Source organism: Podarcis bocagei (assembly GCF_964188305.1).
Source record: "Podarcis bocagei genome assembly, chromosome: 12".
Classification (NCBI taxonomy): domain Eukaryota; kingdom Metazoa; phylum Chordata; class Lepidosauria; order Squamata; family Lacertidae; genus Podarcis; species Podarcis bocagei.
Genome location: NC_138137.1, coordinates 37,319,656 through 37,344,873, shown reverse-complemented (window position 1 = coordinate 37,344,873; position 25,218 = coordinate 37,319,656). Strand labels below are relative to the sequence as shown.

The following is a 25,218-nucleotide window of genomic DNA, read 5'->3' as shown; positions in this document are numbered from 1 at the left end:
TCACCTGGTACCTGCTCCTGAGCATCCGGCACAGGTGCAGGCGCTTCAGATCCAAGGCCCCGCCTCAGCTCAGCCGGCCCTGGAGGCAGGGACTCTTGTGCAGGCTGGGGTTCCTCCGGTTCAGCCTCTGAATCGGATTCCCAGGCCATCACAGAGGGTGACCAAGATATCAGGGGTCTGGAAACCAAGCCTTATGAGGAATGGTTGAGGGTGCAGGGTATTTTTAGCCAGGGAAAGAGGAGATACGCTAGCCATCCTCAAATATCTAAAGGGCTGTCACATGGAAGATGGGCAAGCTTGTTTTCTCCTGCTCTGGAGGGCAGGACCTGTATTCTGATTACAAGAATGGAGATCAAGAATAATGTCTGACAGTAAGAGCTGTTAGACCATGGGCTCCCTTGGGAGATGGTGGACTATCCTTCATTCAAGGTTTTTAAGCAGAGGCTGGATGGCCATCTGTCATGGATGCTTTAGTTGAGATTCCTGCATTGCAGGGAGTTGGCTAAATGACCCTTTGGGTCCCTTCCAATTGTACAATTCTATGATTCTATGACAACCCCGAAGAACACACACTTCCATAAGCACATGAGAGCTCAATTTGAAGTGTGGCTACAGGCTATAATCCAGAAGTGAAGTTTCCTTGGTTCCAAGTAAATTTGATTAAGCTTAGCATTTGATACCCTGGAGACCAGCACAGATTTATAAGAATGTCTCTTCCTGTTATGGGCAGTGGGAGGATGGTATAATGTGTATCTGCTGGAACTGCCCTCATGAGAAAAAAGTTGCCCCAAGGCACTGCAAATTCCTCCCTGAGATCTGCATTTGCTTTTATTTATTTGCCTTCCAGAGGGTGTGCAAAACACATTTATTCTCTTTGGCCTTTTCACCACCTGGCAAGGTTTTATACATTTTTAGCAGTGATGCTGGATTCCCGAGTTTACTTTATTTTGCTTTATTTATCATTGTTTGCAACCTTAAGTCCTAGCAGTGCAGCTAATAAATTGTTATTCTCAATAAATAAACAAATAAAAGAAAGAGAAAGTTAAGTAACAGAAAACACTCTAGGACAACAGTCTAGATTTTCCCATTGCTAGGAGTAAAAAATAAAAGAAGTGGGGAAAGCTAATGGTGTTGTAGTTGCTGAAGATGGGAGAATGCAATTGGTGTGTATATGGGAGAGAAAAACTGTACAGCTTATCTCAAGGCTAGAGGTGCCTCTGTATCAATGGGCAATGAATCCTATAGACTAGAATCTTATAGAATAGAATATTAAGAATAGAAATGGATGGCATATATCCTTATTTCACTTTTTAAACTACTACATGGTTCACTTTATACTTACTTTTTGGCAATTTGGATCAGCAATTTCAGGTTCTTCAGAAAGAATTGCCAAAGGTGCACTTTTACAGATGTAACCAAGTTCCTCTTCACAAAAATTATCTGCCCAGTATCCATTCTGGAGATGGAAAGGTGAAGAAATGTGTATCTCAGTGAAGGAGGGTAGACTGTCTTTACACTTTCTCATTTTCTTGATGCAAAGTTTTCTATTGTTGCACAAGGGGGACAGCTGCACAAAACACCCATTACATTTGCACTGCTCTGAATTCTACAGCCTCTACAATAATGAATTTCTATACTGAGAAAAAAGAATAAGTTGTGAGACTGTGAGTGGTGGTGCAGATAACGAGCTAAAATGGCACTCCACCCCCGGCCTAAACCAATAATACCAAGAAAAAAGGATTAGAGAGAGATTTATTTCAAGCCTGTTAATGATAAACAAAGTCAGGTTTCAGCCTGCAAAAAATTGGTAGCATTTGAAAATATACTTCTATCCCAACTGGAGAACTGAAGGTGAGGTGGCCTAATTCCCACCTTTGTAGACGTTTCCGATATAAAATTCAGATTTCTATTATCTTGTCTTTAAAAATGCATTGTTTACATTTGTTTGCAGATCATGCATATTATTTTACTTTGCAAAATGTGTTCTTCAATTTATTTTTATGAACTGTGTAATTTATTTTAATTTTTCTATTTATGGGAAGGTACACTTAGCGATGCCCAGAACTGAAGCATCACCACCAAAGTGATGGCACAATCATATCTGCTAGAAGCTTCCTCTTTAAAAAAGAAAAAGAAAAAGAAAGAAGGCGAGATTCTCAAGAAGATCATTTTTCATGTAGTGGTATGGAAACAGTGCTAATTATGACTAACAAAGGATGGGATGCAAATCACTGTCTCCTTACACCCCTAGTTCTCCTAGAATTGCAATATACAATTAGCTCTCAACAGGAGCAGCTGGCATGGTGGGGAGGGTGTTGTGGAGTCACCCTGCTTACACCAATTATGTTGCTTACCTGGACAGTACAAGGACAGTGTAGGAAAGTTTGGTGTGCACTAGTACAGCTGTGGGAGTGTCAGATTAGCTGCCAGTATATTTGTTTGGTCTTTCACACAAAGACGAATCCAAGGGAAATACATCTCTATTAGCGTTCCTTATTTTTACCTCCCCATTCATGAATACGCAGTCATTTTGCACATCATTTATGTGTGTGGGTCTTCCTTTCTGCCACTTGGTGAGTCTCACTGTGGATCCATCACTCCATTCAAAATACATCTGAGTCTTCCGGTCATTCAGTCCTATCCATAGTCTATCCTCCGGCTCTAAGAACACAAATCCATCACGTTATTTACTCCCTGACTTTAGTTACAAAGAACTCGGGCGTGGAACAGGATCCTGTGCTACACTGCTCTGTGGGGTACAAATGGGGAATTAGCACCCAATTAGACACGTTAATGTGCAGCTAGCTCAGTGGAGGGGAACTTTTATCAGCCAGGGATCCAGAATGTCCTGCGAGGAGCATTGCCAGTTGTGCGTTGGGCCAAAAACACGAGTGGGTAGAGCAATGCTACATTTCAGTCACACATAACTTATGGGTTTTTGCACACCCATGTGCAGTGAGCCTCTCTGTGGAAGGGAGCGGCAAGTGATGGCAGGAGGAACAAAGTTGCCACAACAACTTTTGGGGACTAACAATTAGCCAGAACTTTATTGATTACAGATGTAGGTAGGCTTAGGCACTGGCTGTGTATTGGCTAGGAGAAGGCTGAAGTTAGGGCAGGGTCATGCCTGAGGTTAAGGGCCACCTCAAGATGTGGGTCAACTAAGGTGGCCTGCCCTAGGCTGCAATTAGAAGCCCAGCTGCTCCCCACTTGCCTTCAGGACAGAACTTTGATTCTGAACACTTTTCCAGGATACCCTGAGATATCGCACCTGCTTGTGGTTGGGGTAGTCCACCATGTCAGCCCACACCTAAAGAGAGACTAAAGATTTCACCCAATACCTTATCTGCTGAAAGTTGTGATGATTACTATTAGGAAGACAGAAACCCCAAACAGGCCAAATTTGTTTGCAGGCAAATTCCTTCCCAGACCCTAATACACCAACCATTTTGAACCACAGCAAAGTCTTCAAAACGAGGTGCCCAAGGAACAGTATATAGGGTTGGTGGGAAGGCTGTTCTTCTGCCAACTGTGCTGACAGTCCAATGCTCAGCAGGCTTTTAATTTTCCACAGGTGGACCAGAGTGAAGACTAGTACTCGGATCTGTTGCTCAAACCACCCCTCCAGGGTCTTGATTGGCCCAGAATATTTAGAATTTTGACAGGCAATCCCATCATCCCACACAGCTGGCTGAGGAGTATTCCAATGGCCAGCTGTGAGGGCAAAATGATTTTTTCTGCTCCTGGGGAGATGCGCCAGGACTGCAACTGCCACCCACTCTGAATTTTAGGCGAGTGACCCTTGCAGCCATACTGTCTTCTCCATCTAGGCAAGCAAGAGCCGGACTTCCGGTCGGCGCCATCGGCTAATGGCGGATCTCCCTCCGAGCTCCGGAGGAGGTCTGCTTCACGAGTTCAGGTCCTGCCGCTACGGCGAAGCGGGGACCCTTTAAAATTACAGGCGCGGAAGCCTGTAAGCAAGGAGACTCGGTGGGCACCATTGCGCCCCCCCGGAATCGAGAGGGAGCCTTTTTAAAGGCTCCGGAACGGCAGCGGGGGTGAAGCGCGGTGCTGAGAGTCGTCACCCAGCCCGTGAAGCGAAGCCGCGTCGCCATGGTCGGAGAGCGCCGATTCCTTCCTGAATCTGGATTACAAATTAAAAGCCCGTGAGTAGGACTTAAAAATCGATTGGGATCTTACAAATATCTTAAGAGAATTTGGCCGAAAACGGGAAAGGTATAAATTAAGGAAGTCTGCCTTTCCCGGACTGCATGAGACTTAAAGCAAAGGAAGATAAAGCTGCAACCTGAGAAAAATCTGAGAAACGTAAGTTGAACTAAGTAACCTTGACGTTGGGACTAAATCCCCCCGTGCAGGCAGGGGCAGGGGGTGGAAGAAAAGTGAATTCTGGATTACCTGCATGAAAATGTTAAAGGGAAACGTCTGTCCACTGTCTTGATTCCTTGGAACGGACTGCCTAAACAAGGCACCTATTGAGAACTGTCATCTAGAACTGTTACATTTAAGACCTTAAAAATACTTTGTTACTGGACTGCTCTGCTTTGGAGATTTAACTGCTATATTGAAGCTCAGAAAAGATACTTGAGGATTGTTGTTATAGACTTTATTGGATACTTTTAAAGAGATACTTTGTTTTTGGACTGCTCCCTCTAGGGGATTGCAGGGAAATAGTTGCAAAGTGTGCTACAAAAACCAAGTTAGTGGAACTTTCCATCTCAAAATTCCTAGACGGGGGAACGACCTTGGTTGATATGAGTGGCCCAGCAGAGGAGATAATAACAAGAGCCAAGAGTAAAACTGCACAAAAGAAAAGAGGTTCCCTCTCAAGTATTTTTTGCTGGTTGAAAGATTGGCTACTCCTTGAGAATACAGACATTTTAGATTTGGAAGGGTTCAATAACGCTTTCGGATGGCATGCTTATATATGGTACGACAAGGTAAAGGTCCACAAAGGTTTTAAGAATCACATTGTTAGGAAAGCTCTTTATAATGTCTGGATTAGATATAAAGACTTGTTGGAAAACAAAACCCCAAGGTGGCTGTCGCCAATGGAAGCTAAAGGGCTGAAAAAACTTAATATGGAATCGAAATGGCCAAAATATGGGGAAATTCTAGAGCAAGAGGGAGATAAGGTAAAACTACAGAGCTATGAAAAATTGAAGCATAAAGTTCGAGACTGGCTCCATTATTATAAAATAATGGAGGTATTTAAACAAGACAGGAAAATTGGCTTCCAGGTGGTAAGATCTAAATTAGAAACGGAATTGTTAGAACCCAATACTAAAACTTTGTCAAGAATGTATAATTTGTTGCTGAAGTGGAATACACAGGATGAGACGGTTAAATCAGCTATGATTAAATGGGCACAGGACTTCGGTTATAACATTATGTTTGCTGACTGGGAACAGTTATGGACCACCGGTATAAAGTTTACGGCATGTAATGCCTTAAGAGAGAATATTATGAAAATGATTTACAGGTGGTACATGACACCAGTCAAGCTCGCAAAAATTTATCATTTGCCCGATAATAAATGTTGGAAATGTAAAGAAACTGAAGGTACATTCTTTCATCTTTGGTGGACTTGCCCAAGGATTAAGGACTTCTGGGAGATGATTTATAATGAATTGAAAAAGGTATTTAAGTATACCTTTCTTAAGAAACCAGAGGCCTTTCTCCTGGGCGTAGTTGGCCAATTGGTGTTAAAGAAAGACAGAACTTTTTTTATGTACGCCACAACAGCAGCAAGAGTTCTTATAGCAAAGTATTGGAAGACACAAGAACTACCCACACTGGAAGAATGGCAGACGAAGGTGATTGACTACATGGGACTAGCTGAGATGACCGGCAGAATCCGAGATCAAGGAAAAGAGATGGTGGAGGAAGATTGGAAGAAATTTAAAGTTTATCTTAAGAACTACTATAAAGTAAATGAATGCTAAAACGCCAAGGTTAGGAAACTACGAGGTTACTGCTGTATTGATTTGGTAATGACAAGAGGGTCTAAAGGTTAATTAATTAAACTTTGAAGTGAGGATTTGCTGGAAGAAATTTGAAAACAGGGATGCAGAAAGGGAAGGTACGGGGAAGTCGGAGAGACAGGGTTATGAAAAGAAGGTTTTGAAATTTTACATGTTTATGTGTTTGTTTGTCATTGTATTGTGTTTGATATGTGTTAATTATGTGTTAAAAAATCAATAAAAAATATTTGAAAAAAAAGCAAGAGTCACTACCAGCAAAGCAAAAGCTCTTATGGTGGATGTTGAACACATCCAGTGCGTGTCGCCTACGGAGAGCCCCAAAAGCTAGACTGAGAGCCCAGGCCTGAATTCTCCCACCCCTGGGCAAGCCAAAAAGTTTATTTTGGAGTGTAAGTCACATAATGCCGTATTACAGATGCATTAGCATCTTCACTAACCTGGTACCCTCCAATGTTTTGGAATAAGACTCCCATCATCCCTGCCCATTGGTTATGCTGAAATGTATAGGGTTTGTAGTTCAAAACATCAGGATGGAACCAGGCTGAGGAAGGCTGTAATAGTCTGTGCCATATCTCACATTTGACATTTTTGTGTCCCATATTCATCATAACAACAACAACAACAACAACAACAACAACAACAACAACAACAACAACAGACAGACAGACAATCCCTCCAAAATATTTTTAATCAGGGAAGGGGTCCCAATAACATTCCATTCCAGCCTGTGGCAACAACAACAAAACATAAGAAGAGCCTGCTGCTCCGTCTAGTCCAGCATCCTGTTTTCACAGTGGCCAACACGATGCCTCTGGGAAACCAGCAAGCAGGATTTGAGCACCAGAGCAAACTCTCCCCTCCCGTGGCTTCCAGCAACTGGTATTCAGAAGCATTGCTACCTACAACTGTGGAGGCAGAGAATAGCCATCATGGCTCGTAGCCATCAATAGCCCTCTTTCCCACAAATTTGTTTAATCCTCTTTTAAAACCATCCAAGTTGGTGGCCATCACAGCCTCCTTTGGGAGCGAGTTCCATAGTTAATTCTGAGCTGCGTGAAGAAGTCCTTTCTTCTATCTGTCCTGAATCTTCAAAAACTCTCTTCCCCTTTATCTCACATATATCTTGGATACCAGGAGAACGAAACTTTCTGGATATACTTACGGTAGCCTAGCTGAGAAATGATGAAGCTGTGTTCTTCAATGTTGTGTATACTTATTAAGTCTCCACCTTCCTTTCGACAGGATGATAGTGCCTGCGGCCACGTCTTGAGGTGTCTGTAAAGGCGGTAACAGTGTCCTTCATATGCAGCCCAGCCATCTGAACATTTAATAGGCTTTGACCTACCTAAAAAGAGAAAAATCATGTTTAAGATAGCATGACTGGATGGATTTCCTTAAAAAAACAACAACTGCATGCTCAGGTGCACTGAGCTCACTGCCTGGTGCCTTGCATACATGATTATTTTTTAAAAAAACAACAACCAGGACTATGTCTTTGGATCAAAACAGGCCACAACTTTATTGATTACAGATGTAAATGAATTTGGCTCAGGCATTGGGTGATTCCCTTTTCAGTCAGCCCGTCTGCTGACTGCTGGTGATGGGGTCGATTCTGAGATAGGAATGCCCTATGACTTACACCAAATAGGAGCACCCCATCAGAATCGCTACCTAGGGGAGTGCTATGGTCCTCAACCCCCATCTGGGCTTATGAGCACCTCTCTTAGGATACCTTTAACAGGGTACCCCAATTTCCTGGAAGGCAAACCCAAAGAACAGCACCCCTTTTGATTAATTACTATGGATCCTACCCAATGCCTTAACTGCTACACAACCTGCTCTCTCACACACATATACACACGGTCCTTACAAATTATGCATTGTCAATTAATCCAATGGCAGAATTTGGGACTGAGACAAACGTCATGTATGATGCAGAAGCCCCTTTACTGGGGTCTACCAGACTTAACCCTGGCAACATGGGGCTCCCTCATCCCAGGAAAGTTGTTGAACAGGTCCTAGGTTTGCACCAAGTCACGAGAAAGCACTATCATTAGCTGTACTTCAAAGTCCTGCTCAGTGTTGAAAATAGCTGCACCCGCAGAGGGTGCACCACCACAAGTGGTCAAAGCTTCTGAGGAAGAGGCCTCTGGTAAGACCCTCCCCCCCCTTCTGCAACCACTTCAAAACCCAGTTGAGGTAACAAAATGGTGGTGAGCCAAGTCTACAATATCTGAGGTGGGACTGGGAAGTGGGGTTACTCTCCCCCTGTGAGGCATGTTTTATGAATTTGCACAGCTCAGCCAAGTGTAGTGAGTGGAGGCTATCTGAGGAGTCCACCCTTTACTTCAGGAAATTGTGAAATTAAATCTGAAGACATCCTTCCACTTGCACAAGATCTTGAGCAAGCAGGAGCACAAGGAAATGTCATAGAACATATAAACTTTTATAGCATGGCATAAACTCATATATTCTCAGCAGTCCTAGCAGATAGTTTCCTCAGAGGCAGGCTTTGGGAATATGGCACCCTGAGCGAGGACAAAAATTGGCATTCCCCAATATTTCTTATTTTCACATTCATTCATTCATTCATTCATTCCTTATTTACTTATTTATTTATTTTGTTCCCCCTTGGCTCAGTGCCCTGTGCGGAGGAATCGCCCACACCACCATCACGGTTCTTTGCACACAACTCACAGCTTTTCAGTGACTTGACTGATAATAATTATATACCACATTCATAAGGATCACAAAGGTTTACACAAAAATGTAATAATCACAAAGTTAGGTGTAGTGGGAAGACTGAGCTTTGTACAGGAGTTCCAATATATTTCTTTCTTTTCTATAATTCCCATCTTTTTTCACGATTGAATTCTAGATTATATCCATCCCTTGGAAATCTACTCAGGCACCGCCATATGTGGTCCAGGTTCCTGTAACATATGCCTTTTTAGACCATGCCTTACATCTTTACCGATAGATAACTTATTTTTGGCTACTGATAAAATATCCTCCAGCATCTGAGTCCAATAAAATGCTTTACATTGCATACACTGCTACAAATAGCAAAACCTCCATTACTAGAGAACAGCTTTAAGAAATATTGGACACTGGCACACTCCATAACTTATGGTACAACAATATAAAGGTAAACTTCATTCCCAGTGCAGCATCCTACCTGAAGAAATAACAGAAGTATCTAATGAAGAATTTTCTCTCTTGCAAATGTACCCAATTTTATCTTGACACTTTTTATTCTGCCATTTGCCATTTTCAGACTGCATTGATCCACAGATGTTTTCTGTTTCTGGAGATGGGCTACCTTTAAGAAAGAGCGAGAAAAACTGTAATTATTTTTTGCTTTGTACTAACATAGCAACACTGTAATTATTATTTATTTCAAGATGCTGCTTACAAGATTTTAAATACCAATATACTTTATTGATTTATTAAAGCATGTATATACAGCCCTTTTATGGAATGGGTAAGTTGTGTTGTTATTGTTGACATCTGTCTGTCTTGAGAGACAATAAAGTGCGCCTCTGGGGATGAACTCAAACAGCTGCAGTAACAGCACCAAAATGACCTCCTCGTGGTGCAAGCCTGGACAGTGTGTATGGAAGTCCTGGGCTACCCAGATGACAAGACCCCACTCTTGGCCTTACTGGTGTGGTTCAAAAGAAAGCAGAGAAATACGTGTGACACTAGTTTGGCTGCAGGAGTTGCTGGAAGGGGGTGTATAAGGTGCCACCAGCGACGCAGCAAGCTGATCAGCTGCCTGTGGGACAGGGCGAGCTGGAGCGGGACGCTCTACGGGGCCTCCGAGAAGTCTGCCTGCCTCCTCCCGCTCAGCCGACCTACAGCTGAGGGGGAGGCAGCAGGCGGACCATTTGGGGCAGCGCAGAGCCTGCGGGCACCCAACCCACCGTGTCACTCCCAGGAGAGACACGTGGCTCGGGTGCGCTACAGGCCCCGCCGTGAGTGCCGCACAGCATTTTGTCACCCCCCTCAGTGGTGACACCCAGGGCAATCTGGCCCCCCTGCCCCCCACTTCCTCCACCCCTAGGTGCCATCCCACTGTCTTAGGGACTCCAGATTTGTGTCGGGTTTACTTCCTTAGCCTTTTCTTCTCCCAAATATGTTGTTCGATTGACATTGAAATGGAAAATAACTCTGTATGTGTTTAAATGTGTGTTTCTTCTTCTGCTGGTATCTAAGACACTATTATGTCTTAATTGGATATATAGTACATTGAATGATGCCTATTGGAGCCCTAAAGCAGAAAATGCTGGGATGTGTAACATATTTTGGATATGTCCTAAAATCAGAAAATTCTGGGAAGATAGAATAACCGAAATTGAAGTAATAAGTTTTGGAGCCTCTAATAGTGTTATTTGGTATGTTAAAGTTATTGTACCAAGAGGGGAGAGGTAATTAATGCAACAATGCTGAGTGCAGCCTTGAAGCATTTACCATATTTATTTTGATTATTCATTCTGTGTTTTTATATTGTGATTTTATCCTGTGAACCCTTCTGAGACCTGAAGGAATAGGGCATGTCAGGGAACTGACATCGGAGCTAGAGGCGGAGGGAAGGTTCTCAAATGATGCTGGAGAAGGGCCCAGCAGGGAGAGAGGCAGCTCCGCAGATGGGGAAGCAAATCAGCACAACACCAGGGATATAGAGGGGCTGATGGGGGAATCGGCGAGAGGGCTCCAGGACTCTTCACCGGACACCAGCGGGGAGAGCACGGGTCCTCCGCTACCCATGCCCACACTGCGCAGAAGACTTCCGCGCAGAGAGAGTAGGAGGAGACTGGGTGTCAAACAACTTTTATGTTGGAAAAGATTTAAGAAACGCCCACTGACGGATTCTGCTAGCGACTGAGGCAGCCACGAAGTGAAGGGCTGCCCAGACTGAAAGGTTTAGCAAGGCAACAAAGCCTGGAGAGGCGGCAACTTACGCACGAGCAACCCATACACATTACAGGGCAGTATACATTTTTTAATAATAATAATAATAATAATACCACATGTGACTGAATACTAAATGGAGATGGCTTTCAGTATTTATTTAGTTGTTGGCATGCCAATGTTTACTCACCTGGAGCCCAGTTTGAATATCTAAAAGGACGATCGCCAATCCACTGCCACCCACTCTCAACATCGAAAGAGTTCAATCCAATCCAGTAGTCATTTTTCTTATCATTTATTAATCCTATTCAAGGAAAAGAATATCAGTCATACTGAATCACTGCCACAGGCACATGATGTCTGCAGCTGCTGTAGGGAGGGCTGACAGAGTGGACACAGGATACTGGTATTGGGTTGAATTAGGCCACGGCATGGCCGGAAGTGGGGAGGGGTACCAGGTGGCCATCCCATCCCCTGGCTGGGCAGGAAGATGGCAGCCTCCTGGGCCCAGCTGCAGTCACACTGTGTGGCAAGCATCCTCCTCCGGAGCCCCAGGTAAGCAGATATTATGTAGCATGAGGTTTATAGTTAGGAAGCTGGAGGCAGGGGCCAATGAGAAAATGAAAGAAATACCGTGGAACCTTGGAAGCCGAACACCTTGCAACTCAAACGTTCCTGTCCCAAACGACCGAAAACTGGAAGTGATTGTTCTGGTTTTTGAACGATTTTCGGAAGCCGAACTTCCAGCATGGCTTCAGTGGCTTCTGAGTGGCTTCAGGAAGCTCCTGCAGCCAATTGGAAGCTGTGCCTTGGTTCTTGAACTCGAATAGACTCCTAGAATACATTCCGTTCAAGAACCAAGGTACGACCGTACTCATTTTTTATGCTTCTAGGGCAGAAATTAGATGAAACATTCTGTCTAGTATGCAGGTACAATGCTTCATCATCTTCAACCCACACAACTTTACATGCAGTTCCTCAGACAGTTGTTAAAGACACAGAAGAACTACCAGATCCTTTGGTAACCTGAGATGCAACGGATAACCTGTATGGGGATTGTTCGAAACTCCTCTGGGGTGAGGTTGCTTCTTATATAATGTTTATGAAGTTGCTGTCTATAGTTGAGATGGTATTGACTAATTAGCAGAATATCACAGGACACCGATTGCTTCTTCAGGTCAGCCTTGTTATGTCCTACCTGTCAGGTATGCTTGTTCTTGTAAATCGGTGATGCTCAATAATTCTGCATTCTGTTGCTGGCAACTTTTGCTCGCTTGGTACCATGTTAGAGCTGAGTAGGAATTGATCTGATACAGATCCCCTGTCCAATGGTTTCTGGTCCAGAAAAATTCATCATCTGTAAGCATTGTTAACATTAACATCAAATTATAAAATTACAAATGGTGAAGCTAAATCTACAAGTGAGATACATTTGATGACTTAACACTTATCAAAAGAATACCTCAAACGTTATGGAGAAACATAGAAGCTTATGTGATACTTGGGCAGCATCACTGGACCTCACTCCATAATCAGAGGGCTTCTCAAGCTCCATATTCATGCATTCAGTGTGGATATCTGCAAGGGAGAAACATGTATACCTGCCCCCAGGTCCTGGAACTGCAATCAGGCCATCACAGCATACAAATTTAATAAATAAAAACAAGAATAAATAATGTGTGGCCTGTACTACCCCAGCAGTGGTGTTCCTTGGGGTCTCAAATTTCAATGGCATCCTAGGCAATGCCAAAATTCTACCTCACCTCCTCCTTTCACGATCCATTCTAAATAATCATGTGGCATCCCTGGCAGAGCTCCTGAGGGTGTGCACCCAGTGTGACTGAACCTGTAGAGCTTCCCTAAATTCACCTTTGACCCCAGAGCTCCCCTCCCCTCACTTCTGCTTTGTCACACCCCACTCCATAAAAACACAAATAATCACTGGACAGACTCCAGAATGGGAGCCCAAAGCCCAGAGCCAAGCACAAACATTCACCTTTAACATACCATTACACACATTCCCCAAATATGGAGGAACATTTTAATTTTAGGAGCTCCACTCATTCAAATTCCTTCTCTGCTTTGGGCTTCTTACCACAAGGAAAGAACCTGCATGCTTTGTACAATATCTGAACCCCATTCCCTCTCAGCTACTCCCCACTGAACAGCTGGTAGTTGGTAGGAGACCAGGGGACCAGATGAAATCTAGCTGCACCCTGAATTTAGCACCCTACTTCGGCTGTAGGCCTTGATTTTGAAGTGAACTACATGCTTATCCCTCTCACTTTCTAATGAAGAAGTACAGGCTTCATACTGTAGGAGGCCCTGACATTATTGGTATCCATTTTGTTCTGATCCACAGGGGAAAGTTCTGTCGCCCCACATTTTCTGCTTAAATTACACAATTTATAAAACAGAGAAAATAATAGCTGCTTCCCTTTTCTCTTTGTAGGAGAAGCATCTCTCTAAACAGCGCATTTATGATGATAAACTAAAAGCTGCCTATCTTATACCATCCACTGAAATATTTTTTTTTTTATAAAAGTGCAGATAAATGAATTTGTAATGGGTTTAACTTTACTGGACAATATCCACAGTGTCTTTATTCACATCTGCCCATTTGACATACTTCTTCTCAAAATTAAAGCTAGGAGTCTGGCTTCCCTGTCTCCCCCAAATCTGACCCCTTCGACCCATGTGTCAAAACCCTTGCAGTAATCCCAGCAAAACAATGCAAATAAAGTCAATGTGCTGGTAAACTGCAAGTCCCACTTCAGAGCTATGCAAATAGATAAACTTCTGTATGCAACTGCATCCTTAAAATTGCCAGTATATGAGTGAAAAAATCCATAGATGCATGTTTACAAGGAACAGAAGTCTGCCAATACATTTTGCCCTCTGCTTTGTTCTTGCAGCAGGGAAAAGACGTGCAGTTACACACTTTACACCAGAACTTTCCAAACTGTATGTCACAACACATTAGTGTGTCAGTAGGTGTATCATGTAAATGCTCCTGGGGCTGGAAATGGCTTAGTGCATTTATGCGACTCTAATGCGCCACCAAATCTAATGCACGCCTCAATTTTCAAAACCTTGAAACCAAAAAAGTATTTGCTGCCGAATGTAAATGCACCATTAAATCTAATGCACACCCTATTTTTTGCAACATAATTTGGCCAAAAAAGATGCACATTCCATTTGAGTAAATACGGTAGTTTAACTTCTGGTTTGCTAGTAAAACTAAATTACTGTGCCATGAAATGATGCAGGTCTAAAAAGTGTGTGAGGGAACCAGATGAAATCTGTCTTCATCCTGCATCCAGCAGCTCCTGTTACGAGGGAGCCGGCACACAGCTCATGGAGATAACTGCTGAGTAAATCCATATATGCAGAGACAGTGGCTTTTCAGTCCTTTTATTAGTATCAAACAGAATACACAGATGCTGTGGAATGTACTCCCTTAAGCTTGAGCTGTTGCCCAGGGTGCCCGCCCGTCTCCCTGGCGCTGATTTCCTACATCCGAGACTCCTCCTGGCTGGCATGGGAATCTTTCTGTCTCTGTTTGGCTTTCTGCTCTGAGACACAAAGGGAGCATCTTGTTCTAGGATAAGAAGGGAGCTCTACCAGGCTTTCAAGTGCCATGATGTCATTTGTCTGCTGTACTGTTTCTATCACACCTGACTCCTCTCTCTGTTCAGGACTAGGGCACCTGCTAGCTTGCTCCTGTTCCTCACCCTCCATTATTTTCCAACTCTTTGCTTCCTCTTCTGGGGTATGTCTTGTCTCAAACCACCATGACCTGGGTCCATACGATTTTCATGTGCCTCCTGCCTGGAAGCCTGCTGGGGCAGAGGTCTCTCCCACTCCTCCTCATCTGGTTAGTCCCTGACAGCTCCCCACCTTTGGTCTAGACTTCAGTTCTGGCCTGAACTGAGCTGCATCCTTATAACCACCGCTTTCCAATGAAAAACGGCAGGCCTGATCCTGTAGGGTAGCCTGACATTACTCACAATTCATTTTGTTCTGACTCACAGGGGAGAGATCCCCACCCTCCATTTTCTTCTTAAATTGCACAATCTGTACAACAGAGGCAACAGAGACAGCTTCTCTTTTCTCTTTGTAGGTGAACATCTACTCTAAGCATCAAATATAGGATGGCAAAGTAAAGGTTTAAACAAAACTTTTTTAATTGTTTACCTGCTAGATAATTTATTATGGTCGGAGACCAGCTTGTAAAACATAGTTGGGGGTACAATCCCAGAAGGAAAACAAACATTTAAAACAATTTACAACAATAAATTTAAAATTTATAAATGCAATAAGTGTATAGACACTTAAAACTTTAAAATAAGCTACCACAGAGAGATGAAATTATTTACCTTTTATTGGACAATATCCAGTTAAAGAGTCTCTATCCACATCTTCAGTTGTTCCACACCAAAGTTGTCCATGATTATCATCATCTCTTATGCATTGAGCATACCATTTGTTCCGAAACTTGAATGGAAACCTACATGGGGCTCCCAAGGCATTGCCTTCTATAGTATACAGAGCTAAAGGCAAATTGAACAGACTGTGTTATGCCGGACTGATTTCAAACAGTTATGAGAATTAGCTAAATCAGAAGAAATGAATACAAAACTCTCTCTCTCTCTCTCTCTATATATATATATACACACACACACACGCAGATGCACACATACACTTTTTCCCCAGTGTTCACATCCCTCAAGATTTGAACATCCATTCTATTGCATCAATGCATACATGAAAACTTCTCTTTAATAGAAGTAAATAATCAGTCCTTGGTGTGTCCAGGGTGGGTTGGAAAAGACTCCTGGTTGAAACCACTGCCAGCCAGTGCTGACAATAAGAGGTAGACGAGCCAACATTCTGTCTTCAGACAAGGCATCTTGCTATCTTTCCAAGTCCTTCTGAAGTAGGCTGCATGGTATGCACACTCAAACACTAGTGCCCATAATGGAATGCCTATTCCAGAGTTGGGTGGCCAAATAAACAGAAAAGTACAGCCCATCCAGTTTGGGAAGACCTGAGTTGTAACACAAAGGAGGTGAAAGTATTGCCTTCTAAGGCAAACAGAGCTAAAGGGAAATGGAACACATACTGTTCAGTGATAGTTGTATCCTGGCATGGATTTTCAGTTTCATTTGCAACTGAAAAACTTCACTTGAACATTTTGCTATGGCAGAAGGCACATATGTGTTTTGTGACAGGAGTGAAGCAGCACCTGGAAGTGGCGAATGTTTCAGTGCAGCATCTTCAGTGAGAGAAAGGGAAATCACACGTTCCCAGCACCCTTAACAAACCACAGTTTGCAGGATTCCTTGTGGAGATGTGCTTTGAATCTATGTTCGCACATAAGCCTTAATGTTCTGCAGTTTCTCTCAGCTGCTAGAGTTCAACATTTTTAGCTTTTGCTCTGTTCTTGTGATCTAGCTGGAGTTTGGAGTGATTATTTGTATCAGGGGGTATATATGAGGAACACATCCACACTTGAATTGAACAATGTAATTGTTTATGTCCTGCTCATTTACTACTGGACTCCACCCCTTGCTAATAAGACTGAACCCTGGAGCATGTTCTCTGCCCCTTTACTGCTGCCTTCTGACAGCAGACTCCACCATTGTCACTCCTGATATTTCCCCTTGATATTTCCCCTAGTTAGCTTTTACCCCTTGACTAGGGATGGAAGAATTTGTCAGTTTTGTTTCTCTCAGTTTCCTTCCCCCCCCCCAAATGTAAATTCAGTTTTCCACATTTCTGCAGGAATTTGCACTTTAAAAAATCCTCGTGATTTATTCAGCATTTTAGTGTGAATATCTCATATGGGGCACATTTTATATGCAGATTTGACTAATGTGTATATTTCTGCAAGCAACTTTCCCCAAAATATTTTTTTGCAAATATGTTTATTTTTTGTGCTCACTTTCCCCTAATAGATACCTTATTGTAAGCAATGCTTGGTTGCAGAACTACATTGCAAAATTCAGGCAACTGTGAATATTGAAGGGAAACTCTGTTTTAGTTGTCCTAACGTTTTCAAAAGAGCAAATGTGATAAATTCAGCTTTAAATGCAAACTGAATAGAATTTAATCCCCACCCCCACCCTTGAACTACCAGGTCTACAGCTGAGACCTGGACTGGTAGCAGCATTTTGTCTTTCAAGTGTTAGAATCTCCAACAACAACAACATCCAGTTCTATTGTGACATGAAAGTAATGGGAGTTTTCATAGTACTTGGATTTGACTGGAATTACATTATCACTACTTTGTTAAAGAAAAGAGTAATGTGCTGAGTGCTCATTACAAAAAGGGTCCCTTTCTGGGACTAATGTGTGTGTGTGGATGTGTGTTAGGGAGATAGAGGACAGACAGTCAGAGAGATGGAGAGGCCAGGCAAAATATTTGTCTTTACCATGGCAGAAGCCAGAGGAGGTTTTAGGGCTGTGCGAGCAGGGCACAAACACTGGGCGCTGAGCAGAGAGGGCGCTGTCTCAGAGCCCAGTAAGCAAGATACTGGGCTTTGGGAATGAGGCACAAGGCCCTGACAGGGTCCTAAAGTCCTTCTGTCTCCTTACCAAAGCCTAGTTAGCACTTTCCAATCTTTGGGAAGGTGATAGGTTGCCTTTAGGCCCCTGCCCAAGCCCTCATGCCTCCTTCCCAAAGCCAAGAGACTCCTTACCTGTCTTTGAGAAGGCAGAACGAGTGCTGGGTGGGGGTGCCAAATTTTGACCTCTCACGAAGTGCCACATTACCCAAGTCTGTCACTGTAGAAGCAGACTGTTTTAAACAGCCTCTGCTGCCCCTTTATTGTGGTCCTGATGACTGCTATCAAGTTTGGTTTTTCTACTGATATATTTTGAAGTTACATGATTACCATCATGTCTATTTCACCCCCGATGCAGGGGATTCATCATGCTTGAAGCAAATACACAAGCTGGTCATTTAAAAAAAGAGACCAGATTATCTGAACTTTACCTTCATAGTGTTTAGAACACAATTTGTCTTCAGTCCCATAGATCTTCCAGGTATTCTCGCTGGTGGCTTCATTAGACAGCATAACACGATATTTTCGACCACCCTCAGGAGTTACAAACAAACCTTGGTGTTCAAGTCCAAGGAACTTTGTATCATTTGTGCATTCCCATTTCTGAAGTTCAATGGTCTCATTACAGGAGGAGAGTGTGACCCGGGCCTGGTCTGACTTGGAAGGCACTGCCAGGCATAACTTTGTCGCCATGTTCAAAATATGGCCGTCGGAAACCCACCTAAAATTTTGCCGCTCATTACTCTTATCACAGTAGTCCAGGATGATGGAACGAGTGTTCCAAGACTGTATACAAAGCTTGAGGTTTTCATTATATATCAGAAAGCTGTCACTCTCTGTAAAATTAAGAGAGGAAAAATAATAGGAAGGAACTTTGTGAGAAAGTTGCACATGGCTCTTGTAGTGGATCCCGCTTCTAGCACCAATTATATGGTGGATCCCACTGCTGTACACCAATTGCGGTAGCTCCTACCTATGGACACATACTATAATCACAACAACAGGTTAACTTTGGGTTCTTGTGTGAGGGAAAACTTTGATACGTGGAGATCCAGGCAGAAGTTGAACAGATAATATTTATTTTATAGAACAAAGTTAATAAAACAAAGGATGTGTCAGGAAATAATGTACTTTCAAGAAGCAGTTAACTTATTTAATATTTACACTAAGTCTAATGGATTCCATTATAGGCCTCCAATCAAGGTAGTAAGCACACAGCTTCTTTTAAGCTTCAGTTGCTTATGTTCAGTTATCGTGCTTCCATTAGATGTTACAGGTTTCTAGGCAAGTTGGTAAATGCTTTGCTTATTTTCAGTTATGTTACTTCAGTTCCTGAAACATAATTACTTCGGTGTCACATACACAGCTTCCTCCACAGCTTAATTCTTTGGTTCCTAACCAAGGTGGTACTTTTTGTCAGTTACCCTACCTTTTTACAATCACACTCCTGAGGTATTTCAAGTAACAGACCCAAGGGATCACCACACCCCTCTTAACTCGTTTGGGAGTCTTCTCTTTCTAGAGGAGCTCTCCCCTCCTGACTGGAATGAGACCTAAGTAAACTGTAACCTCACAATTTCTACTTCTCCTGGGTCAAACTCAGCCTCCCATTTAACTCCTGGCTGAATACTCTCCCTAGGCACTGCATAGAGTCTTTTAATCTAAGCTAAGAGTCTCCTTTCTCTAGCTATAGATATTTTCCTCAGAGTGGACACAAACAGACCAGAAACAACTCTCCCTTTTGCTTTCTCTTAAACTTCCTCAGAAATGGCTCCTTTTATTCTCCCTCCCAAAATACTGTTCCACCTACCTCTGGCCAGCTGTCTTGACATTTTTTTAGCCATGATATGACCTAGCCAGCTAAGGTTTGTGAGCTTCTACTTTAACAGTTCTTTGTTTATTGTTTTTAACAAAGCTTCATAATTTCTTTGATTTAATTGTTTGAGATCAACTGTTAAGATTATCCTGAGGTATTTTAATTATCTTTGACATTTCTGTCAGCCGCTTTTGAAGTGTCACCATCAAATTAATTGGTAGTATTTTTTATTTTGCATAATTAATTTGCAATCCTGCAGTTTGATGGAAGATTTCTAAGTGTTCTTTCAAAGACTGAAGCACAACAATTGAATCTTGCACCATTATCAATGTATCATCAGCAAACACTGTCATTTAATGAAGATGTTGAGTATTTTTCATGAATAATATTGTTAACATGTTATTGTTTAAGAATTTCTTATATTTAGCATTTTTTCTGTATTGTGCAAAAATAAGCAACAGGGATATGACTGACCTCTGTATAGGTAAAAAGCAAAATATTTCTTGAAGCAATAGAACACAGTTTAAAAACATGTTTTCAAAATTGTGTTAGCAGTTAATTTATTGTAACCCACACCTGTTTTCTTTGTTGTGAGCAACTTAAATATTAAATTAGTTATCATTCAATCTAACATGTCATGGATTTAACTTCAAAGCTGTACAACTTTAACTTTCAGAAGATTATTTAAATTTAACCAAATAAAAGTACCTGAAATATGCACCTCAACTTATTGCTAAGGTAACAATGGTGATGGAAGTGAAGAAGAGCATACCTGATACCAGAAAAGCTGGTTGAATGAGGATCAAGAGATTTAGGAACAAAAGGAAAGACATTGGCCACAACCAAACTTGCCACAACGCTCCCGTGGAAATAAAAGAAATCAGAGTTTGCTGCTTTTTAAGAACTCCTTCATAAATGAGTCAGGCAGAATGATATTTTCACTTCTGTCTTTGGCATTATGAAACACTTGTAGCACACTCATTTAGATTTTTTGCTAAACTTTTAATCAGCTTCCTTCAGAGGAAAAAACCTATTTCTGCTGAAAATCTTTGGGTTATTTAGATTTATTTCCCATCACATAGACTGGTTCAACTCACCAAACCAACAAACAGTACACAGTGCTACGGAAGGAAGTAACTACAGGATTTTCATTGAGCATTTGGGTCAAAATTAAGGGAGAGAAGAATAACAGAGACCTCATTGTGGGAGTTTACTATAGATCCCCAAGCCAAACGGAGGACATAGATGATGCCTTCCTGGAACAGATGGCCAAGCATGCAAAAGGAAGGGAGATAGTAGTAATGGGGGACTTCAATTACCCGGATATTTGTTGGACGTCAAACTCAGCCAAGAGCATAAGGTCAAACAGATTCCTCACTGGCCTTGCAGACAACTTCATTGTCCAGAAAGTGGGAGAAGCAACAAGAGGAACAGCCATTTTAGATCTGGTCCTAACCAATGTTGATGACCTGGTTAGTGGGGTAGAAGTGGAAGGATCATTAGGCGCGAGTGATCATGCTCTTCTGAAGTTTACTATACAGCGGAAAGGAGCAGCCAAGCATACTAGGACTCAATTTCTTGACTTTAAGAAAGCCGACTTCATAAAACTTAGGGAAGTGCTGGGTGAGATCCCATGGACAGCAATACTAAAAGGAAAGGGAGTTCATGATGGCTGGGAGTTTGTTAAGAGGGAGATAGTAAAAGCACAACGTCAGGCAATACCAATGAGACGGAAACAAGGAAGGTGCCTAAAGAAGCCAGGGTGGCTATCTAAAGAACTTTTAACTGAATTAAGATTAAAAAAGGATGTGTACAAAAAATGGAAAAGGGGGGAAACCACCAAAGAGGAATTCAAACAAATAGCCAGCACGTGTAGACACAAAGTCAGAAAAGCTAAAGCACAGAATGAACTCAGGCTTGCTAGAGAGGTTAAAAGCAACAAAAAAGGCTTTTATGGGTATGTTCGTAGCAAAAGGAAGAACAAAGAAACAGTGGGGTCACTCAGAGGAGAAGATGGTGAAATGCAAACAGGGGACACAGAAAGGGCTGAACTCCTCAATGCCTTCTTTGCCTCAGTCTTCTCCGATAAAGAAAACAATGCCCGACCTGAAGAATTTGGAGCAAATGATTCAGCAAAGGAAACACAGCCCAGAATAACTAAGGAGACAGTACAAGAATATTTGGCTAGTTTAGATGTATTCAAGTCTCCAGGGCCAGATGAACTGCATCCAAGAGTATTAAAAGAACTGGCAGATGTGATCTCAGAACCACTGGCAGTCATCTTCGAGAAATCCTGGAGAACAGGCGAAGTCCCGGCAGACTGGAGGAGGGCAAATGTTGTCCCTATTTTCAAAAAGGGGAAAAGAGAGGACCCAAATAATTACCGCCCAGTCAGTCTGACATCAATAGCAGGGAAGATTCTGGAGCAGATCATTAAGCAAACAGTCTGTGAGCACCTAGAAAGGAATGCTGTGATCACCAATAGTCAGCATGGATTTCTGAAAAATAAGTCATGTCAGACTAACCTGATCTCATTTTTTGACAGAATTACAAGCCTGGTAGATGAAGGGAACTCAGTGGATATAGCCTACCTTGATTTCAGTAAGGCATTTGACAAGGTGCCCCATGATATTCTTGTAAAGAAGCTGGTAAAATGCGGTCTTGACTCTGCTACCACTCAGTGGATTTGTAACTGGCTGACTGACCGAACCCAAAGGGTGCTCATCAATGGTTCCTCTTCATCCTGGAGAAGAGTGACTAGTGGGATGCCACAGGGTTCTGTCTTGGGCCCGGTCTTATTTAACATCTTTATCAACGACTTGGATGATGGACTCAAGGGCATCCTGATCAAATTTGCAGATGACACCAAACTGGGAGGGGTGGCTAACACCCCAGAGGACAGGATCACACTTCAAAACGACCTTGACAGATTAGAGAACTGGGCAAAAACAAACAAAATGAATTTTAACAGGGAGAAATGTAAAGTATTGCACTTGGGCAAAAAAAATGAGAGGCACAAATACAAGATGGGTGACACCTGGCTTGAGAGCAGTACATGTGAAAAGGATCTAGGAGTCTTGGTTGACCACAAACTTGACATGAGCCAACAGTGTGACGCGGCAGCTAAAAAAGCCAATGCAATTCTGGGCTGCATCAATAGGAGTATAACATCTAGATCAAGGGAAGTAATAGTGCCACTGTATTCTGCTCTGGTCAGACCACACCTGGAGTACTGTGTCCAGTTCTGGGCACCACAATTCAAGAAGGACACTGACAAACTGGAACGTGTCCAGAGGAGGGCAACCAAAATGGTCAAAGGCCTGGAAACGATGCCTTATGAGGAACGGCTAAGGGAGCTGGGCATGTTTAGCCTGGAGAAGAGGAGGTTAAGGGGTGATATGATAGCCATGTTCAAATATATAAAAGTATGTCACATAGAGGAGGGAGAAAGGTTGTTTTCTGCTGCTCCAGAGAAGCGGACACGGAGCAATGGATCCAAACTACAAGAAAGAAGATTCCACCTAAACATTAGGAAGAACTTCCTGACAGTAAGAGCTGTTCGACAGTGGAATTTGCTGCCAAGGAGTGTGGTGGAGTCTCCTACTTTGGAGGTCTTTAAGCAGAGGCTTGACAACCATATGTCAGGAGTGCTCTGATGGTGTTTCCTGCTTGGCAGGGGGTTGGACTCGATGGCCCTTGTGGTCTCTTCCAACTCTATGATTCTATGATTCTATGATTCTATGATTCTAACTATGCTACTGCTAAGCCATGACTTGAAGATTAAGTCCCAGATCAAACCAATAAGGAATCTCTGTGGCTAAAGTCAGTGAGATCAGCTGCTCAGAACAAAAAGCTGTCTGGAACTGTGTAAGGCCTGGCATGTCCCAATTGTGTGACCACAGACAGCATGGAGGCTGAGTGTGTTAAGGTTAAGACTCAAACTGCATCCTTGGCCCACAAAGTTTACTCTGTAAGATTTGCTGTGGGATTTCAGGAGAGTGAAAACTCTTGTTTGAAACTCCTGCCCTTTTCTTGGCACCCTATAGATACTTGAAGAGTGTGCAGATACAGTCTGTGACTAAGAGCCATCTATGTACAGTGGTACCTCAGGTTAAGTACTTAATTTGTTCCGGAGGTCCGTTCTTAACCTGAAACTGTTCTTAACCTGAAGCACCACTTTAGCTAATGGGGCCTCCTGCTGCTGCCGCGCCGCCAGAGCCCGATTTCTGTTCTTATCCTGAAGCAAAGTTCTTAACCTGAAGCATATGTAACCTGAAGCGTATGTAACCTGAGGTACCACTGTAGCTCCTTCTTGTAATAACCTAGGTCCAGTGGTGTAGCGTGGGTAGGGCAGAGAAGCGTTGGGGGTTTTTTTAGGGGCACAACCAGGCATTCCCATGACTGGCTCCCTCACTGAGGCCAGAGTCGCAGTGAGGGAAGCTGTGCTCGGGTCAAGCCTTTGGAGCCTGGCTCCAATGAGCGAAGGAACTGAAGAGGCAGCTTCCTGCATGATGGCCCAACTGCGGCAGCTGGCCACAGCTCCACTCCCAGGCTCCAATGTGAGAGTGCACCCCTGCACCACTTTCCGAGGCTGGGGTAGGACAGTCAGACCCCAGCTGTACAGGGCTACCAGGGCAGCAGTGTGCGCCCTTGAAGCAATGCACTTGCCCCAGGCAACAGTACCATATGCTCTACCACTGTCTAGTTCTTTAAGAATGCACTGGATGATATTCCAAGCCACCAACCCTTAAGAGAGCTGGAACACACACACACACACACACACACACACACACACACACACACACACAATTTATAGTCTCTGCAGGCTTTAGTCTTTTCTGAAATCTTGAGGGTTTCAGAGCTGATTTTCAGAAGGCTGAATTTAGTGGATGAAGTCAGTCCCAGCAATAATCACTGCAGGTTCTGGGGCGCATGAAAGCAAAAGTATATACAACCCACCCACACAACTTACCAGGCAAAGGACAAGAATAATTGGTATGTAACCTGCTGCTGCGTATCACTTAAACAAGGATATGTGGGAAATTCAGCCTCATATAAACAGCATGCGTAGCATGAGGGAGTTAAAACCATAGAGAAAGCTATTTTTGCTAGACTTGACTGGGTCATACCCCCTCACCTTGGGATGAAGGAGGTGAAGTTTCTTTGTTCGCCCCTCTTCCATTATGTGAATCTGGCCAGGGAGGACACCTGGGCTTGTCACTCAGAGCCCACACCATGTGTTTAGAAACCATGTTATCAAATTTTGCAACTAAGTTTTTCTGCCTGTGTTTTTCTTTCTAGTTTTCTATGGAAAACTACATGAATCTGATCTTTGGAAACTTTGTAAGTAAAAAAATCTTTTTTAACTTACCAAACTGTGTGGCTTTTTCTATGCTAACCGGAAACAAAGGGAAGCTTTGTAAGTGAGTTAAAGTGGGATATTTTAAAGGTCTAACAGTCTACATTCCCAAGCTTTACTTTGCTGCATGTTTCATTATTTTAAATCTCTGCTGGGCTCACTGACTGGAGAGGGCTTGCCCAGCGTCTGGATCTAGGCACCCAGGAAATTATTATTTTATAATAACCAAATACCAATAGGTTACACATGCTCCATGGGAGAGCTGAAGCAGGGAGTGGGCACCATTATGGGCAACTAGGTTATATTACCTTAGAAAAGTTAGGGATGATGTCCGTTGTGTCCTTTCTGTAGGCCTTGTGTCCTTGGAAACAGGTCAAGTTTAATGTTGCTCAGATTTATTTATTTTTGTCTAATTATGGTGTTATTTTTTAAGCAATTATTTTTCTGGCACCTATTTGAAGATCACAGTGAAAGCTGAGATGGAAGGACAGACACAGACTGAGGCAGCAAAACCCAGCTTAAGAGAGAGAATGGTATTTGCGTGCACGTGACTGTGCT

General features: G+C 42.9%; 1 protein-coding gene across 1 annotated transcript in view; it reads right to left on the bottom strand.

Annotated features, from left to right (window-relative positions):
* LOC308569366 (macrophage mannose receptor 1-like) overlaps positions 1 to 20,243 on the bottom strand; it is a 41,880-nt gene extending 21,637 nt beyond the window's left edge. The window contains exons 1-9 of the mRNA XM_081163182.1: positions 20,074 to 20,243; positions 17,917 to 18,321; positions 15,296 to 15,469; positions 12,115 to 12,273; positions 11,107 to 11,220; positions 9,181 to 9,324; positions 7,165 to 7,347; positions 2,504 to 2,661; positions 1,343 to 1,456 (exon numbers count right to left, since the gene is read on the bottom strand). Coding sequence (XP_081019308.1) covers positions 1,343 to 1,456; positions 2,504 to 2,661; positions 7,165 to 7,347; positions 9,181 to 9,324; positions 11,107 to 11,220; positions 12,115 to 12,273; positions 15,296 to 15,469; positions 17,917 to 18,321; positions 20,074 to 20,134 — 1,512 coding nt within the window. The 5' untranslated portion in view covers positions 20,135 to 20,243. The remainder of the gene's footprint in view (positions 1 to 1,342; positions 1,457 to 2,503; positions 2,662 to 7,164; positions 7,348 to 9,180; positions 9,325 to 11,106; positions 11,221 to 12,114; positions 12,274 to 15,295; positions 15,470 to 17,916; positions 18,322 to 20,073) is intronic.
* Between the last annotated feature and the right edge of the window lie 4,975 nt (positions 20,244 to 25,218).